At 48.0% G+C, this 14,125-nt stretch overlaps 1 protein-coding gene across 5 annotated transcripts in view; it reads left to right on the top strand.

Annotated features, from left to right (window-relative positions):
• Window positions 1–896: 896 nt before the first annotated feature.
• The window catches only part of PER3 (period circadian regulator 3), a 31,739-nt gene continuing 18,510 nt past the window's right edge, over window positions 897–14,125 (top strand). For 3 of the 5 annotated variants that reach the window (XR_003707898.2, XM_028740507.2, XM_028740504.2), the window contains exons 1-10: window positions 897–1,036; window positions 5,818–6,442; window positions 7,647–7,804; window positions 8,247–8,362; window positions 9,170–9,371; window positions 10,542–10,590; window positions 11,047–11,189; window positions 11,792–11,870; window positions 12,436–12,542; window positions 13,832–13,988. Coding sequence is in view for 4 of the 5 variants with exons in the window: in XM_028740507.2 (XP_028596340.2) it covers window positions 6,153–6,442; window positions 7,647–7,804; window positions 8,247–8,362; window positions 9,170–9,371; window positions 10,542–10,590; window positions 11,047–11,189; window positions 11,792–11,870; window positions 12,436–12,542; window positions 13,832–13,988 (1,301 nt within the window). In the remaining variant the exon portion in view is untranslated. Of the gene's footprint in view, window positions 1,159–3,947; window positions 3,971–5,817; window positions 6,443–7,646; window positions 7,805–8,246; window positions 8,363–9,169; window positions 9,372–10,541; window positions 10,591–11,046; window positions 11,190–11,791; window positions 11,871–12,435; window positions 12,543–13,831; window positions 13,989–14,125 lie in introns of those variants that run through there. The other 2 variants (XM_028740505.2, XM_077931428.1) reach the window with 2 other exon arrangements.

Genomic DNA, 14,125 nt, shown 5'->3' with positions numbered 1-14,125 from the left:
CATTGGCAAGCCCACGACAGTAAGACACTTTCAGCGCTTGGAGCGAACTAGTTTTGTGAAGTTCGCTGAATTAGTTGAAGGCTATCTGAACCGCAACCTCAAAATAGTTCCCTGGAATGTAATTGAAGTAAGATTTTGGAACACAGAAACAAAATCACCAAACCATCAATTTTACCACGGGGGGGGGGGGCACTTAAAATATTTAACTTGGAATTTGAACGATTCGTATTCGTAATTGTTTTCTAATTTGGTATTGTTAGAATGGGGCTATTATTGGATTGTAATTGAAAACTATTAAAAATTATTTTTTTAAAAGTTTTGTCTTGTAAAAGGAGGAAACTGCGAAGTGGAACCAGCTCCCTTTTTGGAAATTATGAACTTGGGACCAGAACTTTTGAAATTTTATTTTTTTTGTTTTTAATCGCTTTTCCAGGCTCGTGAGTTTACCAGGCGGCCTTGGAGACCGACAGAGATTGGCAACGGGCAGCCAAAGCCGTCTGGGCAGAAGATCGCTAGGAACAGCCGCTTCCCTCCTGAGAGGATACACTTGTTAAGAAGACTGCGGGAAGCAGCTGGGCGCGCCTCGCAAACATGTTTACGGCGAAGCGGCCGTTGCTGAGCATGCGCAGCAAAGGGCAGCCGCCTCCCTCCCCGCCCATTTGACCACCGTTCGCTCCCGAGCATGCGCGCGGAAAAGGAGTGAGTGCGCGTGTGCACACCACACGTCGAACACCCTTTTCTGCTCCCCTCGTTCCAAGAGCGAGCGGCGGTGGGCGTGACACCCTCCTCAGGCACGAGGCATGGAAGCGCGACTTCCCGCGGGCTCCTCCCTCTCTCTACCAATAGCAACTCCGGCCCTCTTTAAGACCCCGCCCTTTCGGCCCCGCCCCTCCGCGCGCCGGTCCAATCAGAACGCTCATGCGGATGGCGCGCCCGCCTACGGGCCTTGGGGGCGGGGCTCCTGTCACGTTGCGCGGATGTGTGTAAAGTGTGAGGGGAAAGAGCGAGCGGAGGTGAAGGTCGGTGCTGATGGCGGGTGAGTGAATGGGAGAAGTGGGGCGCCCAGAGCCGGGTTGCCCCCCTCCACCACGTGCGACCTGAGGACTAGCAACTTGGCTGGACGCGGTCGTTTTTGTGGGGGAGCGGGGAGGAGTAAAGGTAAAGAGTTGCCTGTTGGTGTTTGTTTTGAGGAGGAATCACCTAAAAGACACGCACTTCAATTCAGCTCAGTCGGTAGAGCAGGGAGGGTCTATTAATATCAGGGTCGTGGGTTCGAGCCCCGTCCGCATTGTAGGGGGTTGGACTAGATGACCCTGGGGTCCCTTCCAAGTCCAGGACAGATAAAAGGGCGGGGTTTCCGTAAGGATCGCAGTCAAATGTTTCTCCGCCCCGGTTAAAGCTCCCTGTGGCCGTGGCCCCCTTTGTTTTGAGGTCTCTCTCCTTGCCTGGCTTTTGCTCTCTCTCCCCAATCCTGTGTCTGAAGATTGCGTTTACTCCCAGAGCCCCAACCCTGCAAGATAGGGAGCAGGAGAAATCTGTTTTGCCTCTGTGGGTTTTTTTCCTGTGGGTTTTTTTTTGGGGGGGGGGGAGCGAGCTGCTTTGCTTTCTCTAGGACGGGGTGAAACTTCGCCTAGAGTCGTTTTCTGCTGCTCGGTTGCGTTAAAAGCCTCCAAACCTCGGGAGGGGGGCGGGGCGCGGAAAAGGGCTGGGAGAGACCAGCACAGCAGCCTCACGGTGCCTTGCGGTGGTGGTGAAAAGATGCGCCCATTGTTTAAACATTGCAATCAAAAGTACAGTATAGAACTCCTCCCAGGTCTCCACCTCTTTCTTTCCCACTAGCCCACTTCCCAGGAATGATAATAAGCATTTTTGCTGTGTTTCCTTTTGTCTCTCCATGATTCTCATCCTTGTACTGTATCTGTTTCTCCACCAATCGTACTGTAAAAAGGTAAAGGTACCCCTGCCCGTACAGGCCAGTCTTGACAGACTCTAGGGTTGTGCGCCCATCTCACTCAAGAGGCCGGGGGCCAGCGCTGTCCGGAGACACTTCCGGGTCACGTGGCCAGCGTGACAAAGCTGCATCTGGCGAGCCAGCGCAACACACGGAACGCCGTTTACCTTCCCGCTAGTAAGCGGTCCCTATTTATCTACTTGCACCTGGGGGTGCTTTCGAACTGCTAGGTTGGCAGGCGCTGGGACCGAGCAACGGGAGCGCACCCCGCCGCAGGGATTCGAACCGCCGACCTTTCGATCGGCAAGCCCTAGGCGCTGAGGCTTTTACCCACAGCGCCACCCGCGTCCCTCAATCGTACTGTAGTGGTGGCTATTGAGAACAGGGTGACACAAGGATGGGGCAGGGGGTGGGGCGTGATACTTTGTGTATATATAGTTTGATTTCTATCTATGTTTAGTTGTTTTCCAGTTTTTTGTTGTTGTTTTACTGTGCTCTTATTTTTATCCATAAGCCACTTTGTGTCCCTGTCAGGGGAAAATGTGGAGTATAAATAAACAAACATAATAATATACAATAATAATTAGTATTGGGCTAAGCTATAGGGATCATTGGGATAGGGCCCGCTGTTTAAAGGAAGATCTTTTTCCTGCTGTGGAGTAGGATGTCCATTAAATATTTTGGTATGTACGTACGCGCACACACACTCTTTGTTCCCTTTATCTTTAACAGTTCTTTACAGGTATGGTCTTCACCTGTCACAAGAAGACGTGTTTCAGATTAATTCTGGGGCGGGGGGGGGGGGGAGAGGTTTAAATAGTTGGCTGCAAAAACATCTTTTGAAACTAAGCAATGGTCTCTGCATCATCTAATCTAGAGCACCAGAAAGTTCAGAAAGTAAAAATCTGCAGTCCTAATTTGCTTAGTCTTAGCTACCATGTCAGACTATTGTGGGAATGGAATTCCACTTCACCCATAATTTAAGATTATTCAGGAATGTGGCTCATTTGCTTTCTGTTCAGTTAGCCAGGGGACCTGAGTAGTTGTGCAGGTAGTTATGAGTAGGTTCCTCACAAAACTTTGCTTCAGCACTTGTCAGTTAAACGCTATTTCCAGTTCCTCCATTTTAAGACACACACACACTGATGTCTGGGGCACACTGCCCTGTTTCCCCCCACTTCTGTTCATATTAGCCTCATTCAGATCTTCATGCCCTCAATGTTACTAGTTGCCACTCAACCCCCAACCTTCCCCTGATGAGACTTTCAGGCATGTTAGGTGAAAACTTAAAAGCTTCTCCTTCTGCCCCTCCTCATTTAAGAGTCCCCCTTTAATAAGATGTGGAGTGCACAAGATCCCTTGCGGGCAGATCTGGTGTAAAACTTCTATGCAAGTTGTGTTACCCTGTTCAGGACTATAGCCAGAAAAGATCTATTGTGCAGTGTTTTTCTCCCACTCCCAATTCAGCTTGGATTTATTATTTTCTTGCTTAGAGTTGATTGCTCATCTTTTGTGACATCACTGCCTGCAAGCATTTCTGAGAGTGCTTTTCAAGCTTGCTTTTCCTCTGTTGCACTGGCTTTGAAAAAATTATTAATCCTGCCTCCCAAGAGGAAGCCCACCCTGTTACAGGAAAATAAGAAGCTTGCTGCACAGTATGGACTTTGGGGTTTTGACAAAACATTACAATCTGCTGGAGTTGGACGGTGGAGCTGTTGGTATTTATGGTCCTGTACCAGGCTAACAATTAGCAAATCATTTTCACTCTTCCATTGCTTCATCTAGTGTTATATAAGCAAGTGAAAAAATGCCCTGGAAGTAATTCATAGGAATTCATGGTGGCACGTTGGTCCTGATTGGCGTGCCTCCCTGTGGGCCAACTTGCAGCCTGGGAGAAGCCCTGAGGAGCTCCGTCTACCATCTCGCTTGGTGAAGAGTTCTGGAGCACTCAAAGCTTCGTATTATTTTGTGATATTTTGGTTGCCCCAATAAAGGTCATGCCTTATGGAGGACTTGCGGGTTTGTTTTCCCTTAACGGCCACCACAGCTACCCTTACTTTTTTGTGTTGCTTCCTTGGCAGAATTTAATGCCCAATGGTTAGTGTTGTACAACATTGTAGAGCAGTGGTAGGGAGTGACTGGCCCTCCCAAGTATTGTTCGCCTCCAGCTCCAGACAACGTGGCTGATGGTCAGGGAGGGTGGGAGTTGTAACCCAGCAACACCTGGGTTTTTGAGACCATTTTGCTGGTCCAACTTTGCACAATGGAGGGGTCATCTCCACACCTACGCACTTATCTGCAGATTGAATCTCCTGCTTTGGTTATACTCCTGTAATAAGGTGTGGATTCCTTGCCTCCACACTTCCCTTGGAGGCTTTCACTCTCTGAACTGCACTTGAGTCTTTGGGTGGGGAGGGGAGAGTCTCAAGTCCAGGAATATCCCCCTGAGCTCATTTTCTTCAACCAGGGGTGGGGCATCTGCGCCCCTCTAAACGTTTCAGGCCTGCAGCTCCTATTTTCAACCATCCTGGCTTCTGGGGCTGGTGGGAGCCGAAATCCAGCAGCAACTGGCTCCCTGCCCCTGCCATAAACAGTCATTGTTGTGACCCAAGGAAGCAGCTCAGCCAAAAGGCACTTTTACCAAACAATTTAAAACATGACATGGTCCTGTTTTTGTTTTTTGTTTGAATTTTATTTCTTGCTTCCACAAGTATTGTTTTGTTGGTCCCCGGATAAAGCTGCAAACAATGTGAAGCTGGGACTCTTGCACATTACGTCCCTCTGCTTGGGTTTGGCAAGCAAGCCATGAGTCAATAAGAAGAATTTCAGGTTGGCTGTTAACAAGCATTATGTAATAATGGAGAGGAGCATGAGACTCAAGGCAGTGTCTCCTGGAGTGTCCTGGGAGCTGTTGCGAACAGAACTTGCAGTGGAATCTGTGGCAGTTTCAAAAGTTCCCTTTTCATTAAACATGCTGAGGATTGTACTGCATGTGTTTTGCCCATATTTTTTTTAGCATGTGGTGTATTAACTGGGACGGTCTATTTGAAAAAGCCTTTTATGGTGCCTTTACATTCGTTTACAGCAGAATTTATTGTCCTTACTGTAAACTCTTCTTTTCTTTGTTGAAGAATACCTTTCAAGTTGTGCTGTTCAGGGGTTCTAGCTTAGATACATATGATCATCAAGACGCTTCCTTTTTCTTTGGCTTTTGATGCATTTTTCTTGAGGAGGCTGCCTAGCAAGGTGGCAACACCCCTCAATTTAATTAGAAAGGGAGTCTGTTGCCTGCAGCCTTTCAGCAGGTTGACTCCAGTTTCTGTTCACCAAGTATTGGTGAACCGCCTGCAAGTGTGTGGTGGAGCAGCAGCAGTGACTTGACTGAAGCACTGAGAACCAAGCTCTGCCTGCTCTTGTGTGACACTCCGGGGATGGTTCTGTGTGTGGGGTCAGCCAGCTATTCACCACAAAGAAATATTCGAAAAAAGCAAGTTTGCTGAAATCCACCAAAGCAAAATCTCTCTTTGGGTGTTTTTTCCCCTCCTGTAATTGTGCAGTGAGCACAGTCAAAGTTCCTTATCTCAGGAGGAGCCTCCAGGAGTGCTTGAAATATGGGGACAATTATGTGTCAGGGTGCTGGGCTTCCCCCTCCCATGGTTGCAGTAGTAATCAGGTCTTCTGATGGACCCAAATGTGGTTATGGAAATGCAGCAGTCTGGCTTCAGTGCTGAGACATTTCCAAAGGAGTAAGATGCCCCATCCTCATCTGGTTATGGGCTATTCTTCTCTCTTAGCGGAGATGTTCATCATCATTAGCTTGTCTTTCTCTTTCTGACTCTCCCTCCACTTGGCTTCTGTTTCACCAGGATGAAGGCGCTGCAGGATGAAGGCGAAGGGGAGATGGAGTCGTTGAAACCAAAGGCTTCTGCAGCTCTCAGTTGGGAGAGCTGTCTGAAGCTAACTCCCCACAAAAATCTGGGGCCATTGGGTCATCTTCAGACGGAGAGGATGCAGTGATTCTGGACACTGTGCCCATCCAGAGGTGTCACATGAACACATTGTTTTCAACAGTAAAATGAAAAGGGGGCGATTGCTAATGCCAGATTCATGCGGTTTTCAAGGTGGCTTAGAAGGGAGAACTTGAATTTGACCAGGCCATGGCAATAGAAGCCTCCTTACTGTAGCCCTTTGTCCGCTCACTATGAATGAGGACCTGCTCCAGGATGACTTCTTGGACCAGCAGGAAAACTGGTTGCCGGCCAACTTGGCCAAAATTGAGAACCGGGAAGGCGATACTCTTGAGCAGAATGGTACCTGCGAAGAAGCCGCCGCACAGATACGTTGTGGTGAAAGTACAGAAAGCAGCTCCATTGGAAATGAGTCCATCAGGACCAGCACTCACTGCCTTGAATCAAATGGAAGTTTGGCCAGAAATCCTGATGGGCAGGACAGATCTGTAGGTGGCAGTGGTAGCAGCAGTAGCTGCAGCAGGTACCGTAACTCTTTTTGCCAGTTTGGTGAAAAGCTTAGTCACATTCTGATTCTAAAGTTGGCGCTTGTAATGTCCCAAGGTTGAAAGCAGGAACTGCTGGGCCTGAATTTAGGAGCCAAGCACCATATATATGGGGCACATTTGGAGGTATTCAAGTATAGACCAGTAAATAGTGGTCACAGAGTGACACTTGGGGGATGAATGGATGCAAAGTTCCAGGGAGGAGGAGGTGACTCCATCCTCCTTTCATTTCCACCATCCAAGAATTGAGTGGGCTCAATACCCCCCCCCCCAAAAAATTGGGTAAACTCACTGACCAGTGTTGTGCTTGCTTTGGGATGAGGGCATCCCCATCATATTAACCAGATTTGGCAGGAGTGAAATACGAAAGAGTTGCTAGCTGATTTCCTCCACGCAGAGCAGAAATGCCGTTCTAAAGGCAGTATTGGGTTAATGCAGCCTTGGCCAGCCTGGTGCCTGCCAGTTGCCTTGGACTAAAAGTGGGTTAATCCCTTAATCCACAGATCCTTTCATGCAGCAGCAGACTTCCCGCAATTGTGCATATGATTGGCATTGCGGGGGGGGGGGGGGGGGAGTTGCAATAAAAATTTAAAACCACAATAGTGAGGCACAGCAAGTAAGTAAATTAAACCACAGGAGCCACCAGAATACATTTTTTTTTTAAAATTCAAAACCCCCGGGGAAAGAAAGAACTGTTCCTACCCTTCCTAGAGAGGCCATTCTACAGCTCTAGAGGCAATTTCAGAAAAGGCCATGCTCCTAGCCATGCCTCTTGGAAAGTGGGATATGGAGCAGGGTTCAAAGGGGGGGCATAGGAGTCCATACAGAGGGCGCTATTATCTTGGCCATAATGGCTTTTAAAGGCATGCTTCAGTGCTCTCGGATATTTTAGCTAATGGCCAGGCAGTCTGAAGTGTTTATGGGGCTTGTGACAAGAAATGTAGAGCCTGAAATGTGCAAAGTGCCATAAACAAATAGGGTTCCATGCGCCAGCCTTGCCCACATGCTGGTCCTGTTAGATGACGGAGCTCCAGATCCTCCTTTACAGCACAAGCAGCAACCTTTCTTTGGGCTAGAGCAAATGTGGCTTTCAGCTTCTCCCCACCCAAAGCAGATGTCACCTAAGAAAGGCCCTTCTTTCTAAAATATGCTTTTGGGCATTTTTTTTGTATTCATCTGCAGCGAGCTGCTTTGTTGGAACCAAAGTAATAATAGAAAGCTGAAGCTGCTGATCCAGGAAATGAAACAATATCTCCCTGCAGAGCAGGTAGAGAGTTGCAGCAAGGCCAGCTCCCTCTGTGCCCTGAACTACGCTCTCAAGTGTGTCCAGCAGATCCAAGGTATGTGGGTGCATTTGAAGAAATCCCACACTGCATGTGTCGGCCTGTGCCCCAGCTCCCATCCATTGGCATGGCTGTATGATGTTGGGGGTTGAGTCCAGTGTTCTGGAGGGTGCTGAAGGGTGGCACATGTAATGGCAGTTTCCTGGGTTTCATCTCTTTTGTGCTCTCTCACATGAGCAAGCAGTGGAACACAGGAGGATGCACCTGCCAAGGCAGGGACTATGAGAGGGCACACAGAATATGTTGGGCTTTCAGGAAGGGGCCACTGGCCACCCGTGGTGTACAGTGACAGCATGACTTTGAATTCTTCCTTAGAAAGGGATCTTGAATCTGGCATGGTCATTTTACAAACAGGGTTACGTAAGAAATACCCAAATTTGCCACCTGCTCATTGCTGATTTCTCCCCTCTGCCTCTTGCTTCCCTTGCCTCCTCATCAGCTGACAACAAAGTTTCGAAGGCTTTTGGTAAGCATGGAGCACATCAGACCAATGCCCCTGTGTATGGAGTGGAAGAGCTGGCAGCCATCATGTCTGAGCACGCCCCCAAAAACACAGTAAGTGACCCGAATGCTAATTGGGGCTCTTTCCCCATTTCAGGTGTACTGGTCAAAGAGTTAGCAGCAGCTCAAAGATGCTTCATAAAATGTAACCACCACAAAATGGCTGTTGTCTTCCTTCACTGTAAAGCTGCATCTCTGCTTCACTCTTAGAGAAGGGATGACAGAGACCTCCCAAGAAGTACTAATGAGTGATAAAAGCAGTGAGCAGGAAGTGGTGGATCTGTCCGTGTGCCCTGGGACACTTGTTTCTCAGCCTCTGGAAAACACAAGGCGACGAGAGTTCTGTGTTGATGTCAGTAACCTATCTCCGTCCTGAATCAGGTGTGGGGGGGAACCTTTTAGATGAAGCAAGGTCACATTCCCTAGTAGGTGGGGCCAGAAGCTGAAAGGAAGGTAGAGCAAGAGATGTGTCCCTTGGCTTTGTACATTTCAACCAGAGAATTTCTTAAACATGCATATCTCCATTTCCATCCTCCACCTAGGCAAGCAGGAAATCTTCTCACACTTCAAGATTCATTCCTCTAGGCAAGAAGCACTTGGTGGAGGGCATGGAGTGGGGCTGCTGGTAGAGGAGCAGGGCTTGAGGAGAGTCCCAAGAGAGGGAGGCACATTTGACCCTTGGACCTTAAGGGCCCTTGCCTTTGGTGTAAGGACATACCATGTAGCTGAGAAGCAGCAGGTGGCAACTGGATCCCGATTTGTAACCTGAAAACTGAACATCTGTGTCTGTGATCTTGTTGGCTTGCCAAGTGGCTCCTGCTGTTCTGGCTGTGCTTGAGGATTGTGCTTCTTTTCCTCCAGGACACCTTTGTAGCCATCTTTTCATTGCTCTCTGGGCGGACTGTGCATGTCTCTGAGCAAGCCGCCTCTGTCCTGAATTGCAAAAGGAAATCCTTGGAGTCCTGCCGCTTTGCAGAGCTGTTGGCTCCCCAGGATGTGGGCGTCTTCTATACTCACACCAACCGGGCTCACCTGCCACTTTGGAACACGGAGGCCCCAAAAGGTGACTTGCTCTGCCTGGGGAAATTTCATCTCATGTGCAAGGTTGTATAAAATGCAAAACACTTGAATGAGTTGTAAATATTGTGCTTCAGATAAACACAGAAAATTAACTGGTTTACCAGTAATTCTTGTGTTGCTATTACAATATTGTAGGACATAGTCACTACCTAACCCAATGGGGGGGAGGGGGGAACACTCCAATCTGCAGGCCAGATTTGACCCGACATGTGTCCCAATTTTTGCGGGGCTGTTTTAGCTTCCACACACCTGATGTCACCTGTGACATCTGTATGGGACAGGTAGAGATGTGACTGAGTTGGCTGTGCAGCAAAGTTCCTCACAGGGCATTTGATTGTTCAGCCAGTCCCTGCAGAAAGCATCAGCTGAAGGGCACTGAGTTTACCCGCGCTGGGCCAGGCAACCAACTTGAGTTCTGCTCCTGGAACTTGATAATGCAGCTGATTGCTGCTGTTCCTCACCAGCTGGCTGCTGGGTGGTTGGGAAGGACATTGACAGGTGGACATGACAACCTGTCTGTCTGTCATCTGACAGGACATCTGGTACTTAACTCGCTCACCTATCATAGTTGGCCTGTGGGGTTGGGGACAGATAATGTCATTAAAAACTTGTGCACGCTCTTGCAGCACTGAAAGTTCAGAGACTAGTCCTGGGAGAAATGGGCTGAGGTTGGAGGGGTGGGCAGGTCAAGGGCACAAAGACGTAGTTGGTCTTCTTTGCATGCAGCTCATCTGACCATGGAATGGGAGCTGAGCGTGAGCTTTTAGTTGCATAGGAGAGCTGAAAAGAATGCTAATATATTTCACATTTGGCAACTCATGCAGTTCTTTGGTTTCAGATAGTACATGGGTAGACGAGTCTAAAAAGTCTGAGGCACAAATTTTCACAGCCGTCTAGCAGCTATGGTGACTCATTTACCAGAAGTAATGTATTTAGCATTAACTCTAGAAGTATATACTCAGTTCTGACCAAACTAAGCCTGCTAGAGTGAAATATACTTCCACTCCCATCTTCTCTGGTCTTGGTGGGCAAAAAGGCCATCTTAGTTTTTGAAGTAGGTCCTGGGGGTGAGAGGGTACTAAGATGTGCATGCTGAGAACGAGGAGAATTAATAAACAAATGTTGGTCTCTTTTTGTATTTTTGCCCTTACAGACTCACTTTATGAATATGCACAAGTGAAGTCCTTTTTCTGCAGACTAAGGTGAGTATTATGGAGGATTATGGCAAGAAGGAGGGGTGTTACAAGCTATTTTCACCACAACTTTTCTGTGTGCATGTTGATGCCCAAGCATTTTAGGATGGTAGTGGTGACATTTCTTCCTATTACCACCCTGCTTCATTTTATGAGATTAACTGCAAATAGTCCTTCTCGCCACCCCACCCCCCGTTGGTAGTACGGAGTAGAATCTATGACTACAAGGTGATCCAGTTTCTTACTAAAAGGAAGCGTTTTGCTGTAGACTGTTCATACTGTTATAACACTTTGATGCTAAAATGCTGCTCTTCAGAGGAGAGAAAGGAATCAAGCATCAGAGTGGATTAACAGGACAGCAGCTTCCTCTTCCTTCTAGCCAGAAACCTAGACAATCCCTTGCCATTTGGAGTAAACTTCACCTGTAGCTGACGAATCAATGGTTTTCTGTTGTTTTGTTTGCAGGGGAGGCAAAGGTCAGGACCGAGAGAAGCACTACTACCCATTCCGGATGACCCCTTATTTGATCAACTTCTCTGTCTCTGACCCCAGTGGGCCGATGTCTTGTTGCTTGGCGCTCGCTGAAAAAATCCACTCTGGCTATGAAGGCAAGAAAAGGGGAACTCCAGTTAAAATTGGCTGGGCTAAAACCCAAGTGTATCATGCTAGATTCTGTTATGTTTCCATCCCATCTTCTTCTGGGGATTAACTTTGGGACTGGATTGCACCCAGCTGTTAAATGGTCTGTGTGTGTTTCATGGATGTGTAGGGATGTAGACAAGGCGGGTGCTTTCAATTCTTGTGTGTGAGAGCCAGTTTGACAGAACATTCCAACTTCCTGGTCAGCATGCAAGGGAATACGGACTGTAGCCAAGTAGACCCACTGAAATTAATACCACCTAAGTTAGTCATATCCGTTAACTGCAGTGGGTCTGCTCTGAAAGGTACTAACCCTGGATAAACATGCCATTAATCTAATTTTGTGAATGAAGGGAGGTTCTAGATGGAACAGTATCTCTTCCATCTTCCATACAGTTCCTCAGCCTCTTTTGATAAGGAAGGGCTCCTGAAACCCAGAGAGAGAGTTCCTGAAAGTGTTCAGTGTTGTGGGTCCACTGTCAGAAAGGAAAGTTGTTTGGGTTCACATGAACCTCTAAGTGGATCTTGAGCTATCACTGATACTTTGTGTTTCTTTCTTTTAAATTGTTAGCTCCTCGAATTCCTGTAGAAAAGAGGATCTTCACTACCACTCACACCCCAGGTTGTCTCTTTCTGGAGGTGGATGACAGGTGACGACTTTTATCTTGCTCATACATATGAGGTGTGTTGCTGGCAATGCCGGAGAGAAATGCCATTAGGGGCTGATGCGTTGTCTGTTGCAGGCATGGGGTGTGCCCCTCTGTGGCCCTCCAGAGCTTGTTGGACTCCACCTGTGAACTGTCCTGGCAGGCAGCGTGGCCAGGGGTCTGAAATGGCGTTGGGAGTTGGAGGGCTCAGATGTTCCCCACACAATGGGTGTATTGCTTTGTCTTCTCCTAATAGTAACCTAATAGTAAATAGCTGTCTTCTGAAGGCTTGTGTAAACACCCTGAACTCATGAAAGGTTCAGTGAACAGCTGAAAAAAAGCTGCCCTCCTGGGGTGGCACCGTTCATGAATTGGTGGTGATGGGAATGGCCTTCGTGGGTGGTCAACTGAGATCATAGTCAACATGTGCTTAATAGTGCCATTTTCTTGATGATTAAAAGCCCCCCACACACACACACCTCGGTTTCTATGTCACAAAAGGCTCCCTTACAAGGCTGGTGTTGGCACTGTGCTTTTGTCAATTGGCTGCTGCATTGCTCGATTTCAGGGCGGTGCCTCTGTTGGGATACCTGCCCCAGGATTTGCTTGGGACGTCCATCTTGCAGTACCTTCACCCGGACGATCGACCCATCATGGTAGCCATTCATCGTAAAGGTAAGTTTCAGTCTCTCATCTGCCTTTGGACCTGATGTGGGTGGAGGGAGTATCCTCAGTGTCACAAGAGGAAGGGAGCAGGTTTTTCCCTGCTCAGCTCCTATTCCATGGTCAGATGAGCTGCATGCAGGGAAGAGGGTGATGCTGTTTGGGAGCAATGAGGCCGTTGCATGCGTTCTCTCTCTCCAGAAGTGGAAGCTTCCACTCCCATGGTGTAGTGCCTGTAGGTGAGCCAGTTGCTCATCTAAGGGACAGTTTTGGGGACCATTTGTTCTGCATGTTTATTAACTTCAACCCATTCTGGATTTTATTTCAATTTGTTTCTTAACCTCTGCATTCAGGCCATAGAACCCATAGCAAAGGCTCATGGGATTGCAATTGCAAAGGCTCCTGCGATTGCTAACTATTTTATTGCTCTTTTCATGCCATTTTGAAATTTACTGCTCTTTTTGGGCTGTTTTTGCCCTTTTTGCAGTTTAAATTGATTTAATTATCTCCTGGTCACACATGAGTAGAACACGTGTAAGTGGGGAGACACCTGTATTATGTTCACTGACCAGCAACAGCTCTCCAGGATTTCAGGCAAGAGTCTCTCCCAACCCTACCTGGAAGTCATAGAATCAGAGTTGGAAGGGACCCTGAGGATCATAAATCCAACCCTCTGCAATGCAGGAATAGGCAGCTGTCCCATATAGGGATTGAACCTGCAACCTTGGCTTTATCAGTACAGTGGTGCCCCGCAAGACGAATGCCTCGCAAGACGAAAAACCCGCTAGACGAAAGGGTTTTCCGTTTTTCGATGCGCTTCGCAAGACGAATTTCCCTATGGGCTTGCTTCGCAAGACGAAAACGTCTTGCGAGTCTTGCGATTTTTTTCGCTCCCCCCCTTTTTCTAAGCCGCTAATAGCCTTTTAGCCGCTAAACTGCTAATAGTGCTAATCCGCTAAGCCGCTAATAGGGTTGCTTCGCAAGACGAAAAAACCGCTAGACGAAGAGACTCGCGGAACGGATTATTTTCGTCTTGCGAGGCACCACTGTACCATGCTCTATCCTATCCAACTGAGTTATCCAGGATGCCAGATGCTGAGGATTGATCTTGGGATGTTCTACATGCAAAGCAGACACTCTACCACTGGTTTCCCCCCCCCCCCCATAACCTCTCTCCTTCTGGCCAAGAAGAATGATAGAACTTTGCATTAAGCTAGTTCCACTAGGTGTGGGCAGGCCTTTGTGTGCTTCCATTGGCTGTTGTCAATCCAGCCTTGTCTTTGTCTCTGGCTTTTACTCAGTTCTGAAGTTTGCGGGCCGCCCTCCCTTCGAGCACTCGCCCATCCGATTCTGCACTCAGAACGGAGACTACGTCATCCTGGATACCAGCTGGTCCAGTTTTGTGAATCCATGGAGCCGGAAGGTCGTCTTCATCATTGGGCGGCACAAAGTCAGAACGTAAGCCTCTTGAAGCCAGCGTGTTTGGGGTTTGTCCTCTTTCCCTTGACACCCACAGCCAATAAGGAGAATTCAGATTGGATTGATACTGTGCTCCTGTGTGTGTGGGCCTGTAGAATTGGTGTAATAATTTGGGT

Source organism: Podarcis muralis, chromosome 7 (assembly GCF_964188315.1).
Source record: "Podarcis muralis chromosome 7, rPodMur119.hap1.1, whole genome shotgun sequence".
Classification (NCBI taxonomy): Eukaryota; Metazoa; Chordata; class Lepidosauria; order Squamata; family Lacertidae; genus Podarcis; species Podarcis muralis.
This window is presented reverse-complemented; position numbering and strand designations above follow the sequence as displayed.